This window comes from Quercus robur, chromosome 8 (assembly GCF_932294415.1).
Source record: "Quercus robur chromosome 8, dhQueRobu3.1, whole genome shotgun sequence".
In the NCBI taxonomy this organism is placed as follows: domain Eukaryota; kingdom Viridiplantae; phylum Streptophyta; class Magnoliopsida; order Fagales; family Fagaceae; genus Quercus; species Quercus robur.
Genome location: NC_065541.1, coordinates 2,387,002 through 2,400,577, shown reverse-complemented (window position 1 = coordinate 2,400,577; position 13,576 = coordinate 2,387,002). Strand labels below are relative to the sequence as shown.

The 13,576-nt window shown below is 45.0% G+C and overlaps 1 protein-coding gene across 2 annotated transcripts in view; it reads right to left on the bottom strand.

The window, feature by feature from the left end:
* Positions 1 to 2,692: 2,692 nt before the first annotated feature.
* The window catches only part of LOC126694175 (heavy metal-associated isoprenylated plant protein 47-like), a 48,628-nt gene continuing 37,744 nt past the window's right edge, over positions 2,693 to 13,576 (bottom strand). The window contains exons 1-3 of one of the 2 annotated variants that reach the window (XM_050390258.1): positions 3,722 to 3,749; positions 3,254 to 3,332; positions 2,693 to 3,156 (exon numbers count right to left, since the gene is read on the bottom strand). In XM_050390258.1, coding sequence (XP_050246215.1) covers positions 2,909 to 3,156; positions 3,254 to 3,332; positions 3,722 to 3,727 — 333 coding nt within the window. In that variant the 5' untranslated portion in view covers positions 3,728 to 3,749 and the 3' untranslated portion in view covers positions 2,693 to 2,908. Of the gene's footprint in view, positions 3,157 to 3,253; positions 3,333 to 3,721; positions 3,750 to 13,576 lie in introns of those variants that run through there. The other variant, XM_050390257.1, reaches the window with a different exon arrangement.

Sequence of the window (13,576 nt, the reverse complement as noted above, 5' to 3'; positions counted from 1 at the left end):
ACTATAATATATTATTGATGTAGCCCTTTAGGGTTTCCTCCATGAATTTAGGCCGTTAGGCTGAATCACGTAACCTTTGTGTGTTATTGTGTTCTATACTTTATGCTTTTGCTTCTGCATCCATATTAGTATATTCAACATGATGTATCAATGCTAATATTTAATATGATATCAGAGTCATCTTTTTGTGGCCATGATTTTCTGTCCTTACGGTATATTTAAGAGCAATCTTTGTCTTTCTCGGTGTTTTTTTCACTGCATTCATCTTCTTTGGCTTCCTACTGTCGTCGTCAAAACTCTTCGGTATAGTCAAGCCACCGTTAGAAGTCACATCAACAGTACAAGACCATTGTCTTCCTCAAACTACCGTCATAGAGCCAAATTTCATTCAAGAGATCTTATCAACTTTATCAAATCTCAAGATTTCATCAAACTTCCATCTTGAGTTTAAGAAGGGGTGTTAGAGATATATTAGTCGATTAACATAGGCCCAAGCCTAATTATACTTTGTGTGCAAGCCAAGTCTCCTACTTGTATTAAAAGTCTATTAGTTTAGGGTTTAGTTTACTATATATACACATATTATGATTCATTGTAACACAGAGAGTTGTACTACACTATAATATATTATTGATGTAGTCCTTTAAGGTTTTCTCCGTGGATGTAGGCCGTTAGGCTAAACCACATAACCCTCGTGTGTTATTGTGTTCTATACTTTATGTTTTTTCTTCCACATCCATACTAGTATATTCAACATGGTATATCAATGCTAATATTTAACACTCACAAAAAGTAAAATAAAACAAACAAAAATATAAAAAAGAAAAATGTGGATTTTCTGACCTGCAGCCACATTTCAATACAGCCAAGGAACTAGTTGCCATGAGCAGTTGAACCAACGCCCTTTCTCTTTGACCTCGGTAACTTAGCCAATTATTGGCGAATATAAAGCAGTGTTATGATGAATGACGATAGGCCTTTCTGTTTATTAATTTACTACCAAATGATATGAGTGACCGTAACTTATTTGTTTGTACATAAAGATGGCCGGTTACGATAAATCATTTGAAGTACTTTAGTTTTGACTCATGATAGTTACTTACAGTACCGCGTGTCAGAACGTGATATGTTTCTCATTGTAATGGTACATTCTATACACATTATATTTAAAATTGCATATTTAATGTTTACAATATCCGCATAAGAGCATTAGCATTGAAGAATGCTAATGTCATATCTAGGGTCTTTTTGACATTTTATAGCTAAAAACTATTTGCATCAAAAAATGTTATACCTCACTATTGCAAAATTTTTTGCAATAGTGCTACAGTACAATTCTAAACTTAGAATTGTACTGTAGCACTATGCTAATATATATATATATATATATATATTTTATTCCACCCCTTAGTTGAAAAAAAGTGATGATGTGAAAGAAATAATAAAGAAAGATTAAAAAAATAATATTTTAATGAAAAAGTAAAATAATAGTTTTTTGATGTAGGGTGTATTGTAAAATGGTATGGTATAATTGATAAAGTAACTTTTTATGATGGTAAAATAGGATAGAGTAGCATTCTTCAATGTTGATGCTCTAAGGAGTGATATTTTGGCCACTAAGCAAAAGATTAACATATAAGAGAAATTACATCAGTCTGTGCAAAAGATTCCGTCTATTTTACACAAAAAAATTACTTTTTCTATTTTACAATATCATTTTTACAAAATACCTACATTAGTTTATCTATTATACACACTTTCTTATTAAAATAATATTTTCTCTCACTTTTTCTATTATTTCCCTCTTACCCCCACCTAACCCCCTCTTTTTTCTCTTAATAACCCCTTCTTCTTTTTCACACCCACCTTATCTCTATCTCCTCTCTATCTGCGCCTCTCTTTCTTCCTTTTTTTTTTTTTTTTTTTTTTTTTTTTTTGAGAATCTTTTTCTTCCCTCTTCTCTGTCAACCCATTACAAGCACTCCATCAATACTAATCTCCATCAACACCGATCCAACGATTTTGTTCTAGTGGTTATTTTTTTTGTTGATTTTTTTATTTTTGTGGTTGATTTTTGATTTTGTGTCTGTGGGAGTGTGTGGTATCAGAGGAAGAAAGAACATGAGAGGGAAGTTTAGTTTTGTAGATGAAGAAGAGAGAGAAAAAAAAAAGAGTAAATCAGAAATTATTAAAATATTAAATGCACATGCTACAGTAACGGTGCATATATGCACGGTTATTGTAGTAATGCACAATTTTGCACCCACTGATGTGGGTGTTTTTTTACTCAAAATGTGTAAAATCAGTTAATTTTTTCATTTTGCACAATTTTACACAGACTGATGTAATTGCTCTAACAATTATATAATGGAGTTGAAAAAAGTTCGATTTTGTTGGTATTGTTTGACTTACCTAGCTACGAGAATCCCACAGCAGTTTGCATAATATACAAAGGTCCTATTGATAGTTAAGGAAATATTTCAAATTTAAGACCATGTAAGGGATTAGGGACATAATAATTAATAAAACACCGACTCTAACCTAATCCTTAAGATAATAAGCAGCAACCTAATTACGTAAGCGCCAAAGAAAATGAAGCATTCACACTTCATCGTACAATATATATATTTTTATTTTGAGTATTCCTAAGGACAAAAATATTTTTCATAATTTTTTTCTCACAAAAGTTAACATGACTTCTTGTCCTTATAACAAAATATATCAACTAGCTAGTTTTTAAAAAAAAAATAACCAAAGCTTTATTTTTATTTTTAATTGTGTCCCTGTTATTATTGTATTAAGAAACGTATAGGAGACACAAGGAAAACAGCATGCAAGAGCATGAACAAAACAAAGAAAAAAAAAAATTACATCTCAATTGATCCCATGGATCAGCTTGCAATACTCATCACATGATGGCGCAATTGCTAGGGTATTGATCAGAAACCACTGCATACGTGGGGTATTGTGGATATTGGCTATACCATATAATTGGGTCTTTTTTCTCAGCACTTTCTGCTTTCACTTCTTGCACACTCTCAATGTTGGCAGAGCCAAGCTTCTTCCTTAGTGAGCCGGCCAAGCTAACCGAATCAACTCCGTCTCCTACCACGACCACCAGACTTTTTTCTCTTTCAATCGCCACTGAGATCACACCTGTTTGATATTCAGGAAAAAAAAAAATTGTTACATATACATAAAAAAGCCATTAGTCCCTTGTCTCTAGTTCTCAAAAGCAAAATTTGATGCACACCTTCTGCCACAGCAGCAATCTTCATGGCCTTGGTTCTGCATTTCTCGCAATTCATTTGTACCTTCATTATTATCTTTTGCTGCACCATATATATACCATATAATCATTAGTATCTTTCAACAGAATTAATAAAAAAAATTTAAAAAAAAAAAAATTGTTTATATATGTTTTTGGTGTTTGCTACTCAAAAAGTACAGCGACACATTCATTTCATGCATGTGCATTTTTTTCTTGGTAAACCAACAGTCAAAATCTCGTATGCCCTCTTATAATCTGTGGACCTCATAGGTACATGGAAGCCACAAGATCTGATCATAGTGGCCTTTATCATAAATAGGCCGAGGCTAAAAGGGAGATAGGGTTTGAACCCTAAATACCAAGCACCACAGTGTTGGTATAATTGGCTAATGCTCAAACACTACAAATACCTTTTTTTTTTCCTCTTCTATAGTAAGAAAAAGGGCTTACCTTCATGTTCGATACTATGAAGCAAATGGAGAGTGATTATTATGAGAAAGCAATGAAATGATAGTGCCTATTTATATTAGAGAGCTTTGTGGTAGAAATCTGTTGATTGACTTATACACGGTCAGCCCCGTCACTAAAAATTAGTTGGAAAACCCATGGTTTCCACAGACCGAGTCAATATGCATGCATTGCAGTTTCGAAACCATTTCCTCTCTTAATAAACGTCAATCTTTGCCTGTGTATTACTTTGATTTTGCACTCAACTTGTCATCCCTCCGAAAGTATATGACCATGGTAGTAGATGGCTTGTTATTATCAAAACAAGTACATTAACTCATTTTAAGTAGAATGATATTGATTTCTCAACATCCTAGCAGAGAATTCCTTGCACTAAAAGACTTTTAGTACAAGGTTTTAGAAAAAGTCTTCCAATCTTATTAATTTGGACTACCCCAGCCGTAAGGAAATTAGCCTGGGTGCATTTATGATGGATTGTGAATGTTCGCAAGTCTAAGTACTAAATGTTGTTTTAACACCCCCCCCCCCCCCCCAACTTTTTTATTACGATTTAATCAAATTTAAAATAATTACAATTACTGCAGAATTTACATGATTAATCAATTAATCTAGCATGCTACTATCAATTTGCATGGATAATCAATAATTGAGCAATGCACTAATGTTAGTTTGTTTAGACCCCTTAAAATAGATTATTTAACCTAATTAATTAGCCAAGTGTTGTCAAAGGCCTTGTAGCTGAATTGGCACCTCCCCATGCACAAAGTGCTTGGGGGTCTAGGAGGGAAAGGATTCGAACTGCGGGGTTAGCAGCATGTTGTAATTATTTCTCAAAAAAAAAAAAAAAAAATTAGCCAAGTGTTTGCTTAGGTTAATTATGAGATTTATGTTAAACAGTAATAGATCATATCATGTACAACAGCAGAAAAGTAAAGAACACACCAATATGATCACTCAGAAAAACCAATGAAATGAATTGTTTTAAGGTAAAACCTATGGAGGATTTGACTTAACTATTTTTAAGGTAAAAAAAAAAAAAAAAAAAATCAACTAATATAGAATTGAAGTTTTTACAAAAGATTTAACCATAAATCTATTGCTACCTCCAATAGTAACTGTAAGAACCAAGTACAAGAACTCTGGGCCTTAGATCCCTTGGGCTCACAATTTATTTGTAATGGGTTTAAGGATTTCCTACAATAGGTCGTTCTCGGCAGAGAGACTCAAAGCAACACTCAGCTGAAAAGCTCTCTCTTTGACTCCTTTCTCCCAATTTTTTCTGAACCCCTTCTTCTCCCAACTTTCCTCTATTTATAGCCAAGGTTAGTGGGGAGACCATGATTATGTTCATCGTTAGTGCTATTGAAGGTCCAGTATTATCTGGTTAAAGTGGCTGTTTTAGGTGAGAGGGCGGTGCAACATTTATGATCTTGGAACTTGGCTCCATTTTCACCGATTGTGTTCGGCGACTCACGTTCCCGTGCATATCATGACCTTCCCGAGTATTGACTCATGCGCTCTACCGGGAAATGTTAACCGGTCAACCCCGGGAGCTTAATAACCAAAACTTGTTTTTGGCCCTAAGGCAGTTTTAAGAAGGGCATAAGGTAACGGGAACTATCTGCTGGGCCTGCGCCCAAGGCTGGTATGGGCTTGGGCCCGGGGCCTAGATGGGTCTGGGCCCAAGGCCTGTATGGACTTTGGGAGCTCGGTGCCGTACAATAGCCCCCCCTTGATTCATACTCGGTTGCCGAGGAGAATCAAGGAGCTGCCTGGGCTTCTTGACCTCGGGTATCTTTTAGTCTGGGACTTCTGGCTGTCATTTCTCATTAATAGTCATCTCAAAAGACGCGCCGTTTCGCGGCGCCAGGCGCAGACGTCATTATTGCCTGACGGTTCGTGAACCGAAGCGGTGCGCAAATCGGTTACGCTTGGCATTTGCTGGGTCGCTCGTTCGCTGTGCCCATTTATTGTTTGATCAAGCGTTTCTTCTTTCCCCATTTCTTCTGGCTCTATAAATAGTTCTTCTCCAAACGTCACTCCATTTTTCCTTTGCCTCTGATTTTTAGCGCCTACTCTCTGCCGACCACATTTCTGTGTGCTTGCTTGCTCAGCGTTCTTTTCCTCCTTAGAACCCAACGTAAGTCTCTTTTTCCCTTCCTGTTCCTTCAGCTTTGTTTCTTTGATTTTATTCTTGTAGTTTTAGGCTTTATAGATGGGTTATTCTTACCTTCTAGATACCCCGGCTGCTTTGGCCAACTTTAGGAGTAAATTTAGTATCCCCAGTGACGTGGACGTGGCTTACTGCCATGAGAGTGATATGGAACTCCACCGAGGGCATGGTACGGCCTTCTTTCCTTTGATGTCCATCTTAGAAGGTGGGGTTAGGTTCCCGGTAGATCCCCTCCTGATAAGCACTCTTACCTACTATGGGCTGTGCCCCGACCAGCTTCCCCCCAATTTTTACCGGGTAGTTAGTTGTGTCGGCCAGTTGAACCATACCTTTAACTTACAACTAGATCACCATGATATTAACCAAATGTACAGCCTTTGTGGGAGCAAATCCACAAATTACTACTTAAAGACAAGGGATGCTCGGGTACGGCTGATATCGTGCCTACCCGATTCGAACAGGAACTCCGCCGGGGAGTTTGTCAGGGTGCGCGGCAATTGGTTTGCCGGGGAGATCCCTTGCCCCCTCACACGGCGTGAAGTGGGTTCGTACCTTCCCCTTCTTATAGTTGTTTGAGTAAAAGAAAATCTTTTATTGTTAAAAGCTAACGTGTTATTTGTTCTTCTGCAGACGGCAAAGTGTTTACTCAGGACCTCAGAGCCGTCCACGTCAAGGACTTAAACTTCGTCCTTCGTTCCGAGATCTACGTGCACTGGGACGGGCAACTCCGGGCCTCACACCTGATCCTCGGCGTGGAACCGGTTTACTCTACTTGGCAATCATTCAAGCAGGCGTTGATAGTTGACAGCCCCCTGCTCTCGTATATAGACGTCCGGTACGTGAACTTCTTGCCGCCGAAGCTTACAACCGGGGAAGCGAGGGAATTTGGTAGGCGGTTCACTGCCGCGGACGAACTAGTTCCCCTTCGAGACGATTCCGCGGAGCAAGTATCCCGGCGCCTTAGAGAGAGAGCCCACGAAGCTATACAACAAGGGGACCAAGCCCAAGAGCAGACCCATCCCGAGGATCCACCCGCCGAGCATCAACAGCAAGTGACAGACGCGGCTAACCTGCTAGCTGAAGCGATCCAGCCCGGTGCAAGCATGGTGGCAAGGCGAATAATGACCCTAGACAGGTTCGTGCCTGGTGCCCGGCCGACCAACCAGCCCCCGCCTACCCAGGGTCGGGGTCCAGTTTCTCAACCTCCTCCAACCTCGCAGGCCGGACGTGCCCGGAAAAAACAGAAAGTGGCCGAGCCACATTCCACGGCCCCGGGGGACGCCGCTGTCCGGACTCCTCCCCGACCAACAGGGGGGATTGTCATCCGCGAGCCGCAGACCGAAGCCGGCACGGGGGGCGCATCCTCCTCCCAAGTGGCTCCGGCGTGGGAGCCAAAGTTCCTTCTGGATGGCAAACCATTGCCATCAACGGCCTCTGTTCGGATATGGGATAAGGGCGAGGGCGGCCGCATTGCCCAAACCTTGGCCGGAGCTCTCCAACTTCCCGAGGACGTGCACGCCTTTGAGGATGGGTCCGAGGAGTCCGTGGGGCGCCGGTTAGAGTGGCACGCCATTGCGGTAATTCTTTTGTCTATTTGCTCCATGTAAATTTCCTTTTGCCACTTTGCTAACCTTCACGCTTGCTAGGCCGCTCAACTAGCTCACATTGTGGCTGCCCGGGCACGGGAGCTTGACGAGGAAAATGAGCGCGAGAAGGTGGCGCGGGAGGCAGCAGTAAAAACGGCTAAGGAAAAGGCCAAGATTGCTGAGTCTGCCGAGAATAAGGCTGCTGCCGCGGAGAAGTTCCGAGCATCTGCCGAACAGAGGTGTGCTGACCTCCTGGCCAGGCAAAATGAGACGGAACTTAAACTGGCCCAAGCCCTCAGTCTCAACACTTCTCATGCCGAGGAGATAGCTGATCTCAAGGCGGGCTTGGCGGCCGCGGAGCAGAAGTGGTACGACGTGGGCTTCGCCGACGCCGAGAACTCCGCAGAGCCGGTGGTGGCTCGGGCTCGGCATATGGGTTTCGAGGCCGGATGGTTTGCTGCTCTTCAAGCAATGGGAGTTCCTGAAGACTCGCCGCTGAGAGACCCCGGCCAGATTCCATTTCCGAGTCCTGTACCTGCCGTCCAGAATGCCCCGGCTGCTCTAGATGAGGAGGAGACGACCAGTATGAGGGAGTTGGTTGAGCAAATAGACTCTCATGCTGAGCCCGAGGAACTGGAGGCTACGAGCACACCGACCGTGCAGGAACTTCTTGACGAGGCCCAGCCTTTCTCCCTGATCGTCCAACAGGAAGTGCCACCACCGACTCAACCCCCTAGTTGATTTTATTTTAGCTTATTTTTATTTCGTTTTTATTTGCCTATGTCACCGGGATGTGGTGATTGAACCGTTGTTTTAATTTATTGGTTTTATTTGCCCATGTCACCGGGCTGTGGTGACTGAACAATTGCTTTTACTCTTTTAATTGGAAGTCCGTTTTCTTTTCCTGTTTCATTTTTGTTGAATGAAATTATATCCGTTTGTGCTCTGCTTGAATCACACCAATGCTATGGCCGCTTAATAGAATGTACCCTCGAGAACCTGTTGTGCGAAGCTGTGAGTAGTTTTGAGAGCGCTATTTGGACTTAGTTTTTGTAAAAAGGGTTAGGTTCTTATCAGGTTTTGGTTTAACCGAGAATTGAGTTTCCGTCCTTCGAGCATTTGTTTGCAAAGTTTCCGTTTGTCCGGATCTTTGATTTTAGCCGAGAATCAATTTTTTTGCCCTCATAGATTTAATTGCAGGGTTCATACATGCTCGGTGATTGTGACCGAGCCGAAAGTCAGGTTTCCGCCCTTAGGGTTCTTGTTTGTAAGGTTTTCACCTGCTCGGCGATATTGATCGAGCCAAGGGTCAGGTTTCTGTCCTTAGGATTTTGTTTGTAAGGTTTTCACCTGCTCGGCGATATTGATCGAGCCGAGGGTCAGGTTTCTATCCTTAGGATTTTGTTTGTAAGGTTTTCACCTGCTCGGCGATATTGATCGAGCCGAGGGTCAGGTTTCTGTCCTTAGGATTTTGTTTGTAAGGTTTTCACCTGCTCGGCGATATTGATCGAGCCGAGGGTCAGGTTTCTGTCCTTAGGTTTTTGTTTGTAAGGTTTTCACCTGCTCGGCGATATTGATCGAGCCGAGGGTCAGGTTTCTGTCCTTAGGTTTTTGTTTGTAAGGTTTTCACCTGCTCGGCGATATTGATCGAGCCGAGGGTCAGGTTTCTGTCCTTAGGATTTTGTTTGTAAGGTTTTCACCTGCTCGGCGATATTGATCGAGCCGAGGGTCAGGTTTCTGTCCTTAGGTTCTGCTGGCGATTCTCTTGGTGTGCGGCTACAGGGTAAAAAACAGCAAAGACAAAAAAGTTCATCATACTCTTAATCTTCATAGAATACAAGTTTCGGCTTACATCGATGGTTACGCGTAGAACTTCTTCAGGTTGTTGGCGTTCCATGGTCGGGGGAGCGGCCTCTCGTCCAGGTCCTCCAAGTAGTAAGCCCCTGCCCCTGCGACGGCTGTGACTCTGTATGGTCCCTCCCAACTCTGAGCAAGCTTCCCTGTAGCCACGTCCCGCATGTTCCCTACTACCCTTCTTAACACCAATTCCCCGGCACTGAATTCCCTGGTCCTTACATTTCGGTTGTACCTTTGCGCTAGCTTCTGCTGATACTCGGCAAGACGTACGGTCGCAGCCTCCCTGCATTCTTCTAGCCAATCCAACTGCTCCATCATAAGGTCGGCGTTTTGTACAGGGTCAAACCCAACGACCCGCGCACTGCATAAGCTCACCTCGGTCAGAATCACTGCTTCTGCTCCGTATGCCAGAGAAAATGGGGTTTCCCCCGTGGATCTCCTGGGGGTCGTGCGGTAGGCCCACAAGACACTGGATAGTTCTTCTGCCCACCTTCCTTTCGCTCCATCCAACCTTCTCTTGAGCCCGTTCAAAATAGTCTTGTTTACTGCTTCAGCTTGGCCGTTACTCTGGGGGTATGCCGGGGTTGAATACTTGTTCTTGATGCCGAGCTCGCCGCAAAAGGTCCGAAAAGCGTTGCTGTCGAACTGTAGCCCGTTGTCTGTCACTAGTGAATTCGGCACCCCAAACCTTGTAACTATGTTTTTCCACACAAACTTTTTCACGTCGATATCCCGGATATTGGCCAAGGCTTCAGCTTCAGCCCACTTTGTGAAGTAATCCACGGCCACCACTACAAAACGGCGGTTCCCCGTTGCTCGGGGGAATGGCCCGAGGATGTCAAGCCCCCATTGTGCAAATGGCCACGGGCTGCTGACAGGATTTAGATGTCCGGCAGGCTGATGGATCATTGGGGCGTGCCTTTGACATTGTTCGCAACTCCGAACGTATTCGGCGGCGTCCTTCTGCATCTGTGGCCACCAAAACCCCTGCGTCATTGCTCTGTGTGCTAGAGATCGTCCCCCGGCATGCCCGCCGCATACTCCTTCATGCAGCTCGGTTAGAAGCTCCTTAACTTTTTCAGGATGCAGGCACAAGAGGTAAGGGCCCGCGAAGGACCTTCTGTACAACTTTCGGTCCGAAGACAACCAGTACCTGGGAGCCATTCGTCGAATCTTATTGGCCTCGGCCTCATCCTCTGGAACTTTATCTTCAGAAAGAAAGTCTATGATTGGGCTCATCCAGCATGGTCCGGCCACCGCCACCTGCGCGACTTCTACTCCGGCCCGGTCAAGGGCAGTCTGCACACAGATGCTTGGTTCCCTTACAAGTTCAATCGTGATAAGCCTCGGGGTGTCCTCGGTAGCCGATGAGGCTAACGTAGCAAGAGAGTCAGCATGCTTGTTCTGCGACCGGGACACCTGGGATATCTTTACCTTTCCAAACTGACCGATAATCTGCTTTGCCGTACTCAGATAAGCTTTCATTCGAGGATCCCGAGCCTCGAAGTCCCCAGTGATCTGATAAACGACCAGCCGAGAGTCTGAGTAGATTTCTACGTCCCTGGCGCCCAGCTGCAATACTGCCCTTAGTCCGGCCAACAGGGCCTCATATTCGGCTTCATTGTTCGAGGCTTTGAACCCCAATCTGAAGGAATGTTCCAGTCGCATACCCTCAGGGGTGATTATGACAATACCAGCCCCGGCCCCCATAGCGATTGATGCGCTGTCCACAAATAACCTCCACGGGCGAATCTCCGCACTACAGATTACCTGGCCTTCATTCTTAGGTGTGAATTCCGCGATGAAATCAGCGAGAATCTGCCCTTTCACCGAGCTTCTAGGTCGGTATCTTATGTCAAACGATCCCAACCGAGTCCCCTATTTAGCAATCCGTCCTGTGAAATCGGATCTCTTCAACAGTGATTGTAATGGATACTCGGTGAGGACGAACACTGTGTGTGCCTGGAAGTAGTGTGGTAACTTCCTCGTGGCGTGTACCAAGGCCAAAACCAACTTTTCAAGAGGCAGGTACCTTGTCTCGACATCGACCAAGGTCTTGCTTACGTAATACACCGGTATTTGCACTCCCCGGTCCCTTAGTAATACAGCACTTACGACATGATTGGTCACTGCAAGGTACATAAACAGATCCTCCCCGGGCTCCGGGGCCGTCAACCTCGGCGCCTTTGCCAAATACTCCTTTAGTTCTCGAAAAGCTTCATCGCAGCTCTCGTCCCACTGAAACCCCTTCCACTTCTTCAGAAGTTGATAAAATGGCCGGCAGCGATCGGCAAACTTGGAGATGAACCGGTTCAAGGCGGCCAACATCCCGGTGAGCACCTGCACCTCCTTAGGGTTGCTCGGTGGTTTTAGGCGATTGATTGCCTTTATTTGGTCGGGGTTAGCCTCTATTCCCCGAGTGGAGATCATATAACCCAGGAACTTGCCAGCCCCCACTCCGAAAGTGCACTTTTCGGCATTGAGGCGCAGCCTGTGTCGCCGTAGTATCTCGAACACTCCCCGAAGGTCTTCAGTATGCAGCGACTCTTTTCTGCTCTTTACTACCATGTCGTCGATGTAAACCTCAACCGTGCAACCAATTTTCTCCCGGAACATCCTTGTCATCATACGCTGGTAGGTAGCTCCGGCATTCTTCAATCCAAACGGCATGACCTCGTAGTGGTAGTTTGCGTTCGGGGATATGAATGCTGTCTTCTCTCGGTCCTCGGGTGCTAAGGCAATCTGGTGGTAGCCTTGGAAGGCGTCCAGGAAACTCATTCTCGGGTGCCCGTACGTGGCATCCACCAACTGATCAATCTTGGGCATCGGGAACGGATCCTTAGGACACGCTCTGTTTAAATCGGTGAAGTCCACGCAAACTCTCCATTTACCGCTCTTCTTCTTTACTACGACAGTGTTTGCTAGCCATCTCGGGAAGAATATTTCTTTTATGGCCCCGGCCTCCTTCAGCCGCTGGACCTCCATGTTTACTGCATCGACGTGCTCCTTTGACGCTCTTCTCGGCTTCTGCTTTTTCGGAGGAAATGATGGGTCCACATTGAGTTTGTGAACAATGAACTCGGGGTCTACGCCGGGCACTTCATACGGGTTCCACGCGAAGACATCTATGTTCTGCAACAGGAACAACAACATCTCTACCCTTTCCCGGTCATTCATGCTTGTACCTATCTGGAAGTATTTGTCACTATCTGGGAGAATTCTTACCTTCAGTACCTCCTCGGCAACGTCCGCCCCCTTTTCCTGGGGTATCTGTAATTGCTATGCAGTCTCTTTCTCGGCGTGCTCAGCTTGGCCGAGCTGTTCCTTTTCCCACTGGACCGCGGCTATGAGGCATTGCTTCGCCACCTGCTGATTCCCCCTTACCTCTACAACTCCGTACTCAGTAGGAAACTTTACTTTCACGTGAAGGGTGGACGGAACAGCCCCCATGGCGTGAATCCATGGCCTCCCCAGGATTGCGGTGTAAGGTGCGAACGATCAGACTACTATGAACGTAACTACAACTTCCTTGCCCTCCATGTCCACTGGGAGTGAGATTTGCCCCTCGGGAATCACAATTCTCCCGTCAAACGAGACCAATGGCGTGTTATACTTCGCCAAATCCTGGGTTCTTAACCCGAGCCCTTCGAAGAGGTCCGGGTACATGACGTCAGCCCCACTACCCTGATCAATCATCACCCTCTTCACCAGGAATCCGCCTATCCGGGCTGTCACCACCAAAGCGTCGTCGTGGGGTTGGATGGTTCCTTCGAAATCATCTTCTCCGAACGAGATGTCTAGCCGTCCAGCCCTCTTTTGCTTCTTGGATGATTCTCCCTCCGCGCAAGCCACTGTCATCACCATTCTAGCCGCCGCTGCCCCTCTCAGTGCGGCATGAATGACGTTGATTACTCCCCGGGGTGGTGGAAGGGGATTCCTTCTCTGTGGTGCGCCCTGCTCGGTCTCCCGATCAGTGGAATCTGCTACAAACTCTTTCAGGTGCCCTGCCTTCACTAACTGCCCGAGATGATCTTTCAATACCCTACACTGCTCGGTGGTGTGCCCCTTGTCTCTGTGATAAGTGCAGTATAGGCTTTGGTTCCTCCGAGATGGGTCGCCCCCCATTTTGTTCGGCCATCTGAAGAATGGCTCGTTCCTTATTCGTTCCAGTATCTTATGCACGGGCTCTTTAAACAACACATTAACCCCTTCGATCTGCAC